At 38.0% G+C, this 17441-nt stretch overlaps 1 protein-coding gene across 1 annotated transcript; it reads right to left on the minus strand.

The window, feature by feature from the left end:
• Positions 1 to 512: 512 nt before the first annotated feature.
• LOC111792716 lies at positions 513 to 2369 on the minus strand. Its single transcript, XM_023674278.1, has 2 exons — positions 1223 to 2369; positions 513 to 1033 (listed from the first exon to the last, which is right to left on the minus strand). The coding sequence occupies exons 1-2, from the start codon at positions 2367 to 2369 to the stop codon at positions 513 to 515; spliced, it is 1668 nt and encodes a 555-aa protein (XP_023530046.1).
• Between the last annotated feature and the right edge of the window lie 15072 nt (positions 2370 to 17441).

The raw sequence follows: 17441 nt of genomic DNA on the forward strand, positions 1-17441 counted from the left end.
GGACCATGAAAGTTTGAAGCACCTCAAAAGCCAAACAAAGCTAAATAGGAGACATGCTAAATGGGTGGAATTCATTGAGACGTTTCCTTATGTAATCCATTACAAAAAGGGGAAGGATAATGTGGTCGCAGATGCATTATCAAGAAGGGAATGAAGACCTTGATTTGACGACAAATCCTTTTAAAGAAAGGGAGGATGATATGAATTAACCTGCTGACCCTTTGCATGTACCCGAAGGACCGATTACAAGAAGCAAGGTTAAGAAGATTCAAGAGGCCTATACATTGCATCTTCAAAAGCTAGCTAGTGTACAGGTTGAAACAAAGTCTTTTGAGCCCAAAAATCTTTATAGCATTAGCATATCAAATCAAGNATTGCATCTTCAAGGTTAACAATCGAACTTCATTCTTCTTCAATGTGGCATGAATTGAAATATCTTTTGATGATTTCAACAATATTTTTTTCACATCTTCATTGAAGCATATTGTATGATTGATGTCTCTTGGTTCATATCATAAGACACGGTTCATTAGTCTCATGAATGTACTAGGTGCATTAGTTAATCCAAAAGGCATAACCAACCATTCATAAAGACCATACTTGGTTTTAATAATTGCTTTCCACTCATCCCCAATATGCATGCGAATTTGATGATAACCCGATTTTAAATCAATCTTAGTAAAAAGACTACATCCATGCAATTCATCAAGCATATCATCTAATCTAGGAATTGGATGCCTATACTTTATAGTTATCTTGTTTATAGCCCTACAATCAACACACATACGCCAAGAACCATCTTTCTTAGGTACAAGAATAACTGGAACAGAACAAGGACTCAAACTTTCACGTACATACCCTTTAGCAAGGAGTTCACTTACTTGCCTTTGTATCTCTTCAGCCTCCTTTGGATTAGTCCTATATGCTGGTCGGTTTGGAATGGGCGCGCCAGGAATGAAGTCAATCTTGTGTTCAATCCCTCTAAGTGGTGGCAAACTACTAGGCATCTCCTCAGAAAATAAATCTTCAAACTCTTGCAAAAGCACAACAAAATCACTAGGCAAAGAAGGGTTAAGCATGTTAGTAAAGTAACAAGACCCCTTGCACATAAGTACAAGAATAGTCTGGTTAGAGAGCAAAACATTCCTAGCCTCACTTGATCTAACATACAAGCTTACTGATTTGGCTTTTCTCTCTTTTTTTTCTCTAGGCTGAGTGTTACTCTCTTGCTTTTCACTCAAGCTCATTTTTTCACTTGATTCTTTTTCAATCTCTGCTTTTGCATCAGCCTCTTGCCTTTTCTTTTCAAGTTTGCAATGATCAATAAATACATCTTTTGGAGACAATGGAACAAGAGTAGTTTTTCTACCATTGTGAGTAAAAGAGTATCGATTTGCATACCCATCATACATTACCCGACGATCAAATTGCCATGGCCTCCCCAGTAGTAAATCTCCAACATGCATGGATACAACATCACATAAAACATCATCAACATATTTTCCAATAGTAAATGAAACAAGAGTTTGTTGAGTTACCCGTACTTCCCCACAATCATTCAACCATTGAAGCTTGTAGGGTCTTGGATGTGGTTGTGTCTTCAAATTAAGTCTTTTGACCAGAATGGAACTCACAACATTGGTGCAACTACCGCTATCAATGACAACACTACAAGGTACAGATTGAACAAGACAACGAGTTTGAAACAAGTTCTCTCTTTGGTCTAGGCCGTCCTCCTTAATGTGGGTGTTTAGAGCTCGTCGAGTAACCAAAGATATATGTGTAGGGTCCTCTTCGCTAAACTCCTCACTCTCATCAGTTTCCTCATTTATGTCGTCATGTGCCTCGTCATCCGTAACAATTTCTCCCTCCTTGATGGTCATAATTCTTGCATTTGGGCAATCTCTACTATAGTGTCCTACCCCTTGACATCTCCAACACTTTAAATCCCTATTTCGAACATTAGACTTTTCTACTTTTTCTTTCCCTGTTCTAGAACTCTCCCCTTTCTCAAATTTAGCTTGAGGCTTCTCATTAATCTCTGGATTTCTATGCTTATAATCAATGTTCTTACTATCCTTTTTCCATGTAGAAGTAGAATTGGGAAAAGTTTTAGAAGAATACCGTTGAGATCTTCTTTGGATTTGCCTCTCGATCTTAATTGCAATGTGCAACAACTCCTCAATATTAGAATAAGGCTGTAAATCAGTCTTGTCTGCAATCTCTGTGTTTAACCCATTAAGAAACCGCGCCATGAGAGCCTCCATGTCCTCATCGAGATCAAGTCGATCCATCAATGTATCCATCTCCTTGTAATAATCTTCCACAGACTTGCGTCCTTGTTTCAATGCTTGAAGCTTTTGCGCCATGTCCCGTTGAAAATATTGTGAAACAAAATGCTTCCTCATGAACTCTTTGAACTCGACCCATGAATCAATTGGTGCTTCAAGGTTTCTTCTCCTACTTGACATCAATTTATCCCACCAAATTTGAGCATATTGTTTGAATTGAGCAATGCATAACAGTACCTTCTTTTCATCACTTATGACAGTTGAACACCGACTCCACCGTTTTCTCCCATTCAAGGTACTCTAGATCGGTTTTGCCATAAAACTTGGGAAGTTTTAATTTGATGCTCCCACATTACGATCAATTCTATCAACATAAGGAACTCGTTGTTGTAAATTATGATACCTTCTTTCATGGTCTCTCCCCTCGCATCAAGCCATGACCAACCGCATGTGGATTATCCTCGTGGTGATAAGAATTGTCGCCCTCATATGTATCGGTTGAGGGCGTAGGTTGTGGAATCCTCTGTCGTGCTTGATTTTGAATCTCCAATCTTCGTATTCGATCAGTCAACTCTTCTATTCCTCAAATTAGTCTTTCCATGGTTCGTTGTTGTGCTTCTCTCAATCGTGCATCAGTAATATCAGTATTCTCGTCTGGATTTTCCATGCTACAAAAGAAAGGTAAAAGAAAAAAAAAGGACCTCACAAGCGCTCCCTCACGTGTATTCACTCGTAAATGTAGTTCACTCGTGTTTAGCACTCAACACTCGAATAATGTGTCACTCCCTTACAAACTCACCCTCACAATTGAGCACAGACAAATCACACTCCAAAAAACAAATTGGGATGTGAGACAAGCTATGTTATAGAGCTAAGTGCAATTCAAAGTGAATAAGACAGCACACTCAACACATAAACAAGGGTATTAAAGGAGCAATCCGAATAACAACAAAGAAAAGAATTAAAGAAAGAAAATGATTAAGGACTAATTTAGACATAGTAACATATGAGAGTTACATATAATAATCAAGAGGAAAAAAGAAAGACATTTAACATCAATAAGCTTTCTTTCTTTCAATGGTTTTTTTTTTTCCTTCTGATTGGCAAAATCTAATCAATTTACCAACAAGAAAATTGATTTAGAAGATCTTAAAGAAGAAGAAAGTGTTGATAAGATCCAGATCTAACACTTTAAAGAACATAAGAAATATTTTTTTTTTTGTTATATATTTTTGTGATAGAATATGAACATTCTACACAAACTGAGAAAAAGAAAATTATAAGAGAATTAAAAGAGATAAGCACAATGAAACATATATCCGATCTTGAGCCTGAAGCTCTGATACCAAATGATATGGAAATCAACCCAAGGGAAAGTATGGAACGGATTACCTTGATGATCAAGATCAAGAGTAAAGAAAACTCGTTTCTAAACTCGTGATTCGAATCACTCCACAAGAGGTTTGATCAATACCACTTGAATGACTCTACATGCAAGTTCTAAACACAAGAATTTGCAAAGAAAGTTTAGCTCTCAACCAAGCTAAAATAGAAATTTTATTCTTAATAACAAAATCTGATGTCTAATCAAAGAAAAGAAGGCTCTATATAGCCTTTACAACCTTAACATTTACAACCTTAACCTATGTGATACAATACCCACAACTAACTCCCAAATTAAATTGGCTAGTAAATGAGAAATACCCACAACCTCCATATTAAAATGGCTAGTTAAGGGTGGAATATAGTAACCTAGGTGGGTTACAATATAACCTTACCTCCTATATTTAAAACTAGCTTAAATATGACAAACAAATACTTAAACTATAATTAAATAATGCATTAACAAAATGTGCTTGAGTCCATGTTTTCTTAGGAAGAAATTAAGCAATTAAGCAAACCATTATTTGTTTCGGCTAGCTTTGATAAAACTATTGAAATTGAATGTGATGTATGTGGTTTGGGCATAAGTGTTGTTTTAATTCAAGATGGAAAGTACTTAATATATTTTAGTGAAAAACTAAATGGGCCAACATTGAAATATACTACCTATGATATTATTTGCCTTAGTTCATATATTGCATGTGTGGCAACACTACTTATGCCTAGAGAATTTGTGATCCATTTTGATCATGAAAGCTTGAAGTATGTGAAGGGTCAAAGAAAACTGAATCGTAGACATGCAAAGTGGGTGGAATTTATTGAAATATTTTTGTATGTCATCAAATATAAGCAAGGTAATGATAATATGGTAGCTGATGTGTTATCTAAAAGGTACGATCTCTTTACTTCTATTAGTGCAAAAATTCTTGGACTTGAGCATATTACCGAATTATATAGAGATGACCAAGATTTTAGAACTATTTATGCATCTTGTCTTGCAAAAAAAGCTATGGATGATTGTTATTTGTTTCATAAATTTTTTTATGCTTTGTATTCCTAAATGTTCTATAAAAGATTTGCTTTTGAGAGAAGCACATGGTGGTGCCTTAATGGGACATCTCTGGATTAATAAAATTTATAAGATGTTGCATAAACACTTCTTTTGGCCGAAGATGAAGCACGATATCCAAAAGTTTTGTAGCAAATGTTTTAAACGCAAAGAAACTAAATCTAGATCACAACCAAACGAATTTTATACTCCTTTGAATGTACCTAACAAACCTTGGACTAATATATCTATACATTTGTTCTTGGTTTACTGCACACTACAAATGGTAAAGATTGTATTTTTGTTGTGGCAGATATATTTATTAAAATGAGTCGAAATGGATGATGCAAAGCATGCTGCTGACTTATTCTTTAAGGAAGTAGTTTATGGATTTAATACACTTCATTTGCTTTCTATTCCTTCTAATTTCCTTCTAATATTTTTTAGAGTGAAGCATGCAGATTTGATCAAAACATTTCAAAAGGAGGTGAAGGAAAGAAGGTGATGATTTTTTCCTGATTCGAGGATGAATCCTTCTGAAGAGGGGGAAGATGATAATCTAATTTCCTTCTAAATATTTTTGTGAGTGAAGCATGCAGATTTGATCAAAACATTTCAAAAGGAGGTGAAGGAAAGAAGGTGATGATTTTTTTCTGATTCGAGGACGAATCCTTCTGAAGAGAGGGAAGATGATAAGAATCACGGGTGAAGGAAAGAAGGTACATTTCAAAAGGAGGTGAAGGAAAGAAGGTAATGATTTTTTTCTGATAACTAAATTCGAACCTACACTCGGAGAGCTCAATTAATTGCAAACCTGTCGCATTAGCGACTCAAGAACATCAACATTTGTTAAAAAAAATTAGGTTTAATTTCATAAATTATGTAAAAGTTAAATGGTCAATTTGACTTATTCTTTGTGGAGATTAAAGGGGATCGGAAATAAATCCCGTCCACAAACGTCTCTTGTCGGGAGACTATAAATACCAACAATATGTTATGTAATTCAGATCGGTGGATGAATGTAATTCAGTTCTCAAATTGTGACGTTTCCCTTAGAAATCTGAGCATCATATTTGCCATTTCTAAGTTTCAAGCAATTCTTGTGGTAGAATTGCACCTGAGTCATTCAATCAAGTCTTGATCAAGTTAGATTGTGGAGTGACTCAATTTAGAACATGGTTCCAAATCTTGCTTCTAGATCTTCGATCGTAAGAGGTAATCTAATTCTAGCCTTATCTCTTGGTTGATCCAAATTTCGTATAAGGAGGTGTTGATTACTTTGATTCAAGGGTTCTTGCTAAAACAAAAGTTTGGATCGTTGGGCTGAGGATGTGGATTGCCTTATCAAGAAGTTCGAGACTTTCATGGACGAAAGTTCTTTTTAGGGGTAGATAATGTACTGGATCAGATAAAAAAAAAACAAAAAAACGTTCGTTGGCAGGACCGAAAACTCTGGCTAACGCCAGAGTTTTCGTTCGCACACGACCCGCAAAGGATGCCGTTCGAAATTCTTGAAAGAATAGGTTCAGTAGCATACAAACTAGCCTTACCACCTTCACTCTCGAGCGTACACGATGTATTTCATGTGTCCATGTTAAGGAAATATATTTCAGACCCTAACGCACGTGATAGACTACAAACCCCTCGAGATCGAGGAAAACTTAAGTTATCAGGAGAAATCGATTAAAATCCTAGCCCGAGAAGTGAAATCCTTACATAATAGAAACATAGGGTTCGTTAAGTTATTGTGGCGAAACCACCAAATCGAGGAAGCGATGCGGGAACAAGAGGAGGAAATAAAAGAAAAATATCCTGAATTGATCCAAGAGTTCGAGACTTTCGAGGACGAAAGTTCTTTTTAGGGGTAGATAATGTAACAGATCAGATAAAAAAAAACGTTCGTTGGCAGGACTGAAAACTCCGGCGAATGTCGGAGTTTTCGTTCGCACAGGACCCGCAAAGGACGCCCGACGTCGGGGTCACCACGGAAACCAAACTCGACCTTCAGCCACCCTCAAGACACCTGCAGAGAAGGAAAATAGTGAAAACAAGAAAGACAGTGAGAAAATCCGACGAAGCTCCGACAAAGCCAAACCCTACGAAATCGACGTCGAAACCTCTGTTTTACGCAACAAAAGTAATCCCATGGACTTTTACACACACCAGGGGTACGTTTCGACGAGTCCTACTCGTTGTATACTGTCGGGCAAGGGAGACAAAACATTGGATTTCCGAATCCTCTCAGATCCGGGAGTGTTAGGCCTTTACGAAGAAAACAAATACCAAAAACGAAATTAGGGGGAGAAGAAGACTCGAAAACGGAGAAAAGGGAGGGAAAAAGGACGTCGAAATGACGTTACCGAGGTGAGAGAGAGATCGCCCGAAAATTGTGTGTAACCGGGCGAAGAAGACGAAGTACGACTCGAGGCCCGGATTCCCGCGATCCGAACCGAGTCCAACCCACTCCAGTCCAAACCTCGGCTGACGACACTCCCGCGGCCCAGTTGCCTCAGCCCAACCCAGAAATCCAATTACGGCCTAACCCATCATCCACAACCCGAGAGAAAAACCCAACCGACTCGAGACCCGCAAGCCCAATGTTAGGATCGATACCAGTTGTTAGGATCGCACAACAACGCACACGCTCGATCTAGATGAACACAAAGAGAAGGATAGAGAGAAGTTGCAAGGAGAACTCTGGCTAAAAGGATTTTTTATTGATGACTTCAGGCATGTACAACAAGAGAGTACAGAGAATAGAAAAGTACATTTAAGAGCTTTACTGGACGGGATATATATATGGTTCAGTCTACTAAATATAGCTTTACCAGATTTAACCATCTACTATATATAGCTATGTACCATATATAGCTTTACCGGATATAGCCATTGACCAAGCTATAAATACAGGGAGCAGACTCCATAACTCAACAATTCTCCCACTTGGAGACTGATCCTACACCATACCAATTAGGGCTTTGCATAGCTTTAATTTTCCAACATCAACACATTTTGTCAACATGTCTGCTGGATTCTTTGCACCCTCTATCTTCTCCAAACACATATCGCCTTCTTCCACTAACCTGCGAGTGAAATGGTACCGTCTTCTAATGTGTTTTGTTCTTGAATGATAGACTGGGTTTTTCACCAACTGTATGGCACTCTGACTATCTGTATAAAGGATCTTCTTGCACTGCTTCCGGCCTAATTCTTCTAGATAGTCTGTCATCCATATCATCTCCTTTCCAGCTTCAGCTATGGCCACGTACTCAGCTTCAGTAGATGAAAGAGCAACGCATTTCTGAAGCTTAGACATCCAACTCACTGCTGTTCCATCTATAGTGTAGATATACCCAGATGTGCTCTTGCTGGAGTCTACATCTCCACTCAGATCAGCATCCACAAAACCTTGCAGAACTACTTTGCCATTGCCATAACAAAGTGTAGTATTGGATGTACCTCTCAGATATCTTAGAAGCCACTTCACAGCTTCCCAATGTTCCTTCCCTGGATTTGCCATGTACTTGCTAACAACTCCCACTGCATGTGTTATGTCAGGTCTAGTGCAGACCATAGCATACATCAAACTCCCAACTGCAGAAGCGTACGGAACTGATGCCATGTGCTCACGTTCCTCAACTGTCTTGGGAGATTGCCCCTTTGACAATTTAATATGATTTGCCAAGGGGGTAGTCCTGGGTTTAGCGTTATTCATCTTGAATTTGGACAACACCTTCTCAATGTACTGCTCTTGGGATAGATTTAATGTGCCAGCAGATCTATCTCGAGAAATCCTCATCCCAAGGATCTGCTTCGCTGCACCTAAATCTTTCATCTCAAATACTGAAGACAAGCTTGCCTTCAGGTGGTTTATCTCCCTCATACTTGATCCAGCAATTAGTATATCATCCACATACAGGAGTAGAAACACATAAGAATCAGTGTATTTCTTGAGGTAGCAACACTGATCCTTTTCACTTCTGTGGAAACCACTCTTGCTCATGAAGGAGTCAAACTTCTTGTACCATTGTCTCGGTGCTTGTTTCAGTCCATACAAGCTCTTATTGAGCTTACACACCATGTGCTCCTTGCTTGGAGCTGCAAATCCTTCGGGTTGTTGCATATAGATCTCCTCGTCTAGATCTCCATGTAAAAATGCCGTTTTTACATCCATTTGCTCAAGGTGCAAATTCTCCGATGCAACAATACTCAGTAGAATTCGGATAGTAGTTAATTTCACAACTGGAGAAAAGATCTCAGCATAATCAATGCCTTTTCTTTGTGAATATCCTTTAACTACTAACCGAGCCTTAAACCTCCTTCTGCCATCTGGTTCAACCTTGATTTTGAACACCCATTTGTTCAACAGAGCTCTCTTTCCTGTAGGCAACTCAGTCAGCACCCACGTATTATTCCTTTCAAGTGAGCTCATCTCATCATCCATGGCTTGCTCCCACTTAGTTGAATCTTCCACTTGTAGGGCCTCATCAAAGGACTCTGGTTCTCCTTCGTCAGTCAGCAACAGATAGTGTAATGAGGTTGAATATCTGTCTGGTGCTCTGGTAGTTCTGGATGATCTTCTCAACACCTGTTCAGGTGCAACTTGCTCCACGTCTGGTTCTTCAGCAATAGGATCAGCCACGTCTGGTTCTTCAGCAATAGGATCAGGAGTTTCTTGAGCTTCTGTTGTACCATCACTGTGTGAATTTTCTTGCCACTCAAATTCAACTCCCACTTGCTTCGTAGTCTCAGAGTTTATCTTCTCTCTGTCCTTGTACATGACATTTTCATCAAAGGTCACATCACAGTGTCTTAGGATCTTCATATTTTTCTCATCCCAAAACCTATACCCGAACATGTCAGAGCCATAGCCTATGAAGTAGCATTTCACAGCCTTAGCATCAAGCTTATCTCTCTTCTCTGGATCAACATGAACATATGCAGTACAGCCAAAGGTTCTCAAGTGAGAGTACTTGAGTTCTTTTCCTGTCCATACTTCTTCGGGCAATTTGAACTTCAAGGGTACTGACGGCCCTCTATTAATCAAATATGCTGCTGTGTTCACAGCATCAGCCCAGAATGCCTTTGGCAATCCAGAATGAATCCTCATGCTTCTTGCTCGCTCATTCAAGGTTCTGTTCATCCTTTCTGCAATACCATTTTGTCTTGCCTTACCGGGAATTGTTCTTATTAATCTAATTCCCTCAGCTGCACAAAATGTTATAAACTCTGATTTGTTGTACTCTCCTCCATTGTCAGACCTCAGGCATTTGATCTTCAAGCCGGTCTGATTTTCAACTTCAGCTTTCCACTTCTTGAAGGTGGTAAACACATCTGACTTATGTTTCAGAAAGTAAACCCATACCTTCCTGCTGAAGTCATCGATGAAGGTGACGTAGTACCTTGATCCACCAAGTGATGAAACTGGAGATGGTCCCCAGACGTCTGTATGGACCATTTCCAACCGCACTTTCTTCGGTTCTCTGGCAGCCTTTGTGAAACTAACTCGTTTCTGTTTGCCCATAACGCAGCTCTCACAAAGACCCATATCAACAGATTTTAAGCCTTCTAAAGCTCCTTTCGCAGTCAGCATCTTCATTCCTTTGACGCTCATATGTCCAAGTCTATTGTGCCATAGACTTGAATTGGAAGCACTCTCAGCAGCAGCAGTCATGTTTATACACTCTGCAGTAGTGTATAAGGTTCCAGATTTTGTGCCACGCGCAACAACCATGGCGCCCTTCACAATCTTCCAGGAACTCTTTCCAAACTCTGCTGCATAGCCTGTGCTATCCAACTGACCAATAGAGATCAGGTTCTTCTTGAGACCAGGAATGTATCTGACATCTTGTAATGTCCATTGATTTCCTGCTGGAGTTTGTATGGAGACATCTCCCTTTCCTTCAATCTCCAAGGTTTTATTGTCGGCAAGATACACCTTCCCGAAATTTCCTGATTTGAAATTTCGAAACAATTCCTTACTTGGAGACGAATGGAACGATGCACCTGAATCCAAAATCCAGGATTCAGCTGGGCTATCCACACTAAGGATTAAAACGTCCTCAGCATCTTCTGTTGTGTATATAGAATCATCATCATCTTCAGATTTATGATTCTGCTTCTTCTTTAGCTTTGTACAATCTGTCCGAAAGTGTCCTTTTCCCCCACAGCTCCAACACGTTACGTTGGGTTTGTTTGGAGATTTTCCCCGGTTCTTTGATTTTGAACGCCCATGTTTGTTTGAGCTCTTTGATTTGCTTCTTCCCCTTCGATCAACACTGAGAGCATTGCCTGATGAATCTCCAGTTTCCCGTTTGCGAATACTTTCGCTGAGAACTACATCTCGAATTTCATCAAACTTCAGTTTATCAGATCCTCGGGAACTGCTGATTGCGGCAACAACAGTATCCCATGACTCGGGTAAGGATGACATCAAAATCAACGCTTTAATTTCATCTTCGAAATTAATTTCCACCGAACCCAGTTGACTTATGATCATATTGAATTCATTTATATGATCCGCAACACGTCCACCTTCAGACATCTGTAGATTGAACAATCTACGCATCAAATACACCTTGTTCATAGCCGACGGTTTTTCATACATATTTGACAGCGCCTTCATCAGATCTGACGTTGTCTTCTCCTTGATGATGTTAAACGCCACGTTTCTGGATAGCGTCAACCGGATCATCCCTAAGGCTTGTCGATCCTTGAGCTTCCACTGTTCCGTGGTCATGGTATCCGGCTTCACCCCCAACAGAGGTTCGTGAAGATCTTTCTGGTACAGATAATCTTCAATCTGCATCTTCCAGAAACCGAAATCGGATCCATCGAACTTCTCAGTTCCAATCTTTGAAATTAACATCTTCACAGATCGTGGTGAATTTCGCCTGGCTCTTACTTCCGCCTGGCTCTGACTTCCGCCTGGCTCTGATACCAGTTGTTAGGATCGATACCAGTTGTTAGGATCGCACAACAACGCACACGCTCGATCTAGATGAACACAAAGAAAAAAAGGATAGAGAAAAGTTGCAAGGAGAACTTTGGCTAAAAGGATTTGATGACTTCAGGTATGTACAACACGAGAGAGTATAGAGAATAGAAAAGTACATTTTCAAAGCTCTACCGGACCAGATATATATATATGGTATAGTTTACTATATATAGCTTTACCAGATTTAGCCATCTACTATATATAGATTTACCATATATAGTTTTACCGGATATAGCTTTACCATATATAGCTTTACTAAATATAGCTTTACCGGATATAACCGTTGACCAAGCTATAAATAAGTATCAGGCTCCATAGCCTAACACCCAATCCAACACCCGACGCTCACAGCCACGCCCACCTGCAGATGTTTCCTTTCAGTCTAGGCCTGGCCCATCACTTGCGGTCAACCCAGACCCGTGACTGCAACCGAAAACCCGCGCGCTCGACCCGATAACCTATGCCTCGACCCGAGACTGCTGCACACGCGTCGCCTTCTGGTTGTGCCACGTGGCACGTCTGCAGCGCGACACCCCTCGGCTCCGGCAGCTTCTCGGCTCCAGCGGCTTATTCAGCTAAGGAAACCTGTTTCTGACTTGTTTGTCACCATTCAAACCCTCCCGGACTTGGTTTTGACCCCGTTTAAGGTAAATAGATCATTTTAAGGTCGTATTTCACAAATTCAAGTTGAAAATTAATTATGTTTGTGAAATTGATAAGATAAGAAATCACTACAAGGGGAGTAAGATTCGAATTATCTTGTTGATCGAATATCTCAAGGCAAGAACATTGTTTGAGATTCGAATCACTCCACAAGCATGATCGATCATGTCTAGCTTGAATGATTCTTGTTAATCAAATATCTCAAGGCAAGAACACTTGTTTGAGATTCGAATCACTCCACAAGCAAGATTGATCATGTCGAGCTTGAATGATTCTACATCAAACCTAAACTACATAGAATTGCAAAGAAACTTAGTCATTGGCTAAAGAAAGCACAAATGTTCCTTTCACTATATTTTTCAAGTCTGCCTTACAAATACAACATACATGACTTTATATAGCTTCAAAATGAAACTGTTAAAGACATTCCAAGAGTTGTAACATTCATACTTAATGACCATAATTAGCCATTATGTAAATGTAATCTAAAGTAAATAAAATGTCTTAAAATACAATTACTCTAAATTACTCTAAATTGTAACCCACCCAAAATTTATAACAATCAAACTTCATTCTTCTTCAATGTGTCGTGAATTGAAACATCTTTTGATAATTTTGACAACCTTTTCTTCACATCTTCATTGAAGTATATTGTATGATTGATGTCTTTTGGTTCATATCAGAAATACTAACGAAGGTGTGGAATGATCCAATAGAAACCAACCACCAAGAGAAGCGTAGGACGTTTACGAGGAGCTAGGAGCTTACATTTATATTTTAGAGAGTACTTCGGCTAAGGCCTACCAAGTAAGTGGCTCACCCGTCGTAGGTTATGCATTGCTTNTCAATCAATTAATTAATTGATGTTTTGATGATAACACACCTACTTTTAATTATTACAATTTTCAGTATTTTTAACTGTCCACTTGTATAAGGTTGGTTATAACGATTTCAACGACTTTTCAATCTCTCAAATCAGAGCTAAAACGAAGAAATTACAATTGAGACAACATACCCGNTCAACAACCTTTCAATTACTCAAATCAGAGCTAAAACGAAGAAATTACAGTCGAGACAACATACCCGACGTGATGATGTGGCAGCAAAATCAAAATGATGGACAAATCAAAATATATCAAAGTATGACATTTATAATTTTGGGAGAGTAACAAATGATGGAGTTTTTTTTCCTTCTTATTATTATATTTTTAAATAAAGTTATTTTTACAAAATATAAATTTGAATCTAACCGTTACTCACATCGATTTTTATTATTACTATATTATATTATTATATTATTATATTTTAAAATTTTGGTGGTTACTCACATAGTTTTTATTATTATTATATTATTATATTTATAATAAATTTTGAATTTCATTTGACCGTTACTCACATAACTTTTTATTATTATTATATTATATTACTATTATATTAAAATTTTGAAATAAATGAATTTAGAAAATTTTCTTATTTATTTACTTTTAATCTCCACCTTCCATTATTCCTAACACAATCCAATGGTCAATATTCAATCCTACATTTTGCCACTTTTCTCCTCTATATAAACTCATCTTCCCCACATTTTAAAATACACAACTTACATACATTCTCCAATCCTCATTTGTTCAAAGTCTCCATTGTTTGTTGCTCTCTCCAAGCTTACAAGTTTATTTCTTTTCATCTTATTCTTGAGAGGGATTATTATTGTATTGTGAGGAAATAGTTGTGAGTATCCCAAATTGTAAATCTACTCTTTGAGAGAGTTGTGGTGTGTTATTATCAAACTCAAATACTTGTATCGGTTTGATCCTGCGCCGTGGAAAGGATTGAGTTTGCTCTTGAACTCGTAAAAAGAGCGGTGTAGCGGTTTGGCTCAGATCCGTGGAAAGAGTCGAGAAAGTTCTTTATTCAAATTCCCAAGAGGCGCTTGGGGAGTGGAGTAGGTCGAGTTTGACCGAACCACTATAAAACTACGGTGTCATTTTCTCTAACTCTTTCCTATTTAATTTCAAAATTATTATTGTGAGTTATTGCATGTTCTACTTGATTATTGTTTTGACTTTAATTATTTTGTTCTAGTAATTATCATCTTCTACTTATTTGTAAAAAGTTTTATCATTAGAAAAATTAATCACGTTTAAACACTTTTATCGTTGAAACCCTATTCACCCCCCTCTAGGGTTGCCATACCGGTCCAACAGCTTATTGTATGTTGGCACGTGCCCATGGATTCATACGTGTCATTAAATTGTATGCTAGACCGTTGTGCTTACATGCATAACCTTTTGAACATGAATGTGTGTTTAGCATGAAGTGATATGTAATGTTTATGACGTTTATGGTGTTCTTAAATGTTTATGGCATGATTGTATAAAATATTTGAATGTAAACAGCATGAAATGTATGACATGAAGCACGGTAAATTGCTTGAAATATACGCCCGTTAGGAATATGTATGACAAGTAGACTGAAAATGAGAAATGACATGTTAAGCATCAAATATGATAGTGGGATTATATTTATTAATGACAAAAGTATAAGTAATGGGGATCTCATGCATTATGTGTGCTCATGCATTTGGGGGGATACCCCTATTCCATCACGAGGGTACAGACACGTACATCCAATGACAAGACAACGATCATTATGCTTTGCATAGCGCTACCGTGACTGTTACTAGTTCTAACGGGTGTCCGACCTAAGGAGCTCCCAGAGTATGCTCGCTCGATAAGGAAAGTGGCCCAGCGGTGTGCGAACTAGCTGGTGAGCCCATACTTGCACGTATGGGCTGTGTGTAGAGTATATGGTACATGTCCAAATTTACCCGTTAGAACAGCACCGTAGAAAGACAGATCGAAAGATAGGTCCCATCATCTCATTGCATGTGATTGTTGCATAACCCCGATAGGGGGTCACTTACTGAGTATTCTAGAAATACTCAAGCCTCGTGCTACTATACTTTTCAGATAAAGGCACCCATGTGAGATCGACAGTGGCACCGCACACCCCGGGACCGTGATACATGCATAGGATAGTTGTTTTTCATTTCGTAGAATAGGTTAGTGTAGGTTGAATTCCCGTTTGCATCATTAGTATAGGTTAGAATAGGTTGATTTGTAATCGCATAATAAACCATAGGGTATTTATTATAAGACAGTTGTTTCGGTGTTGGTTCTTTTTCCTTTCTTTCCCTTGTATTCGTTTTTTATGAGGTAATAAAAGGCCAGCATAAGGCGCATTTATAATAAGAGCCATTTAATGTAAATTCCGCATTTCAAGGTATAATAACGACCTTAGATTAAATAGGTAAAATCTAGGTGATATGATAAGGAATCAACTACAAGGGGGGTAAGATTCGAATTACCTTGTTGATCAAATATCTCAAGGCAAGAACATTGTTTGAGATTCGAATCACTCCACAAGCAAGATTGATCATGTCTAGCTTGAATGATTCTTGTTGATCAAATATCTCAAACACTTGTTTGAGATTCGAATCACTCCACAAGTAAGATTGATCATGTCGAGCTTGAATGATTCTACATGCAACCTAAACTACATAGAATTGCAAAGAAACTTAGCCATTGGCTAAAGAAAGCACAAATGCTTCTTTTAATATATTTTCCAAGTCTCCTTACAAATACAACATACAATGCTTTATATAGCCTAAAAAATGAAACTATTAAAAGCATTCCAAGAGTTGTAACATTCATATTTAATGGCCATAATTAACCATTATGTAATTGTAACCTAAAGTAAATTAAAAGTCTTAAACTACATTAATGAAATACAATAACTCTAAATTACTCTAAATTGTAATCCACCCAAAATGTAAAACATGAAACTTCATTCTTCTTCCATGTGGCATGAATTGAAATATCTTTTGATAATTTCAACAACATTTTCTTCACATCTTCATTGAAGCATATTGTATGATTGATGTCTCTTGGTTCATATCACTAGGGTTGTTACAGCCTCCTACTAGCAGTTAGGCTATAGCCTGCGATCTTTGAATATTGAGGAGGTGGAAATTTTCGCTGTTTATTTATTTTTAATTGTGATGGTCTTCATTCCTGTTTCTTTGATGCCAATTTGTGTTACATCGGACAAATTTACTTTCATAATCTAGATTTAGACTAAGACGATGGGAGGTAAACTTGAAGTTATTACTTGTAGACATTATTAGTTCGCTGCCTTCAGAGTTCACCAAAACCTAGGCCTTGTCCAAGTCTTTGGAGGGTTTTGAAACCAAAAGTTCATCCTTCCTAGAGTTCTTCTCGACATTTGTGCCGAAGTTTGTCGCTACATGGGCTTGTTGGAGTTCGGGAGCCAAAAGTTCAGTTCTTTTGGGGTCTATCTTGGTGTTTGAACCAAAGTTATTCCAAACTCTTACCAACTGGAGCTTCAGAGAGTTGGAAACCGGAAGTTCGTTCCTCCCTCACACTAGCTTGTCATTTGGTCCAAAGTTTGTCCAAACTTCGATCCGTTTGGCTTAGAAACCTGAATTTCGTGGTTTGAAGAGCCTGTTTGACCTGTTAGAGCTTTGGAGAGTTAGGACCCTGATATGAATCCAACAACTTATCACTTCCCTGTACACGAACGAGCAATTACAAGAAGCAATACAAAGAAAATTCAAGTATCAAATCAAGAAAATAATGGAGTGGCTGACATTGGAAAGTGATTAGAAGACTTGCTATTGGTAGTTGAATTACCAATTATGACAATTTATGAATGCCTTATTTTCTTCAATTTGTATTTAATAGCATTTATTAGTGATTTGTAGTTGGTAGTTGGTAGTTGAACTTTATTATGTTAGGGTTATCTTGTGGGTCTATTTTAAGTCATGTAATATTCAATGTTTGGAGATGAATAGTTGAATGCAAACAAAATGATATGAACCAAGAGACATAAATCATACAATATGCTTCAATGAACAATATGAAGAAAATATTGTTGAAATTATCAAAAGATATTTCATTTCATGCCACATTGAAGAAGAATGAAGTTTCATGTTTTAAATTTTGGGTGGATTACAATTTAGAGTTATTGTATTTCATTA

Source organism: Cucurbita pepo, chromosome LG04, assembly GCF_002806865.2.
Source record: "Cucurbita pepo subsp. pepo cultivar mu-cu-16 chromosome LG04, ASM280686v2, whole genome shotgun sequence".
Taxonomy (NCBI): Eukaryota; Viridiplantae; Streptophyta; class Magnoliopsida; order Cucurbitales; family Cucurbitaceae; genus Cucurbita; species Cucurbita pepo.

Excerpts from the sequence above, each read along its gene's own strand:
- LOC111792716 (XM_023674278.1), bottom strand. The coding sequence starts at position 2,369 with ATGGCGCAAAAGCTTCAAGCATTGAAACAAGGACGCAAGTCTGTGGAA. Across the intron at positions 1,034-1,222 it reads CTTGAGTGAAAAGCAAGAGA|AGTTTGAAGATTTATTTTCT; the intron begins GTAACACTCAGC and ends TGCTTTTGCAAG.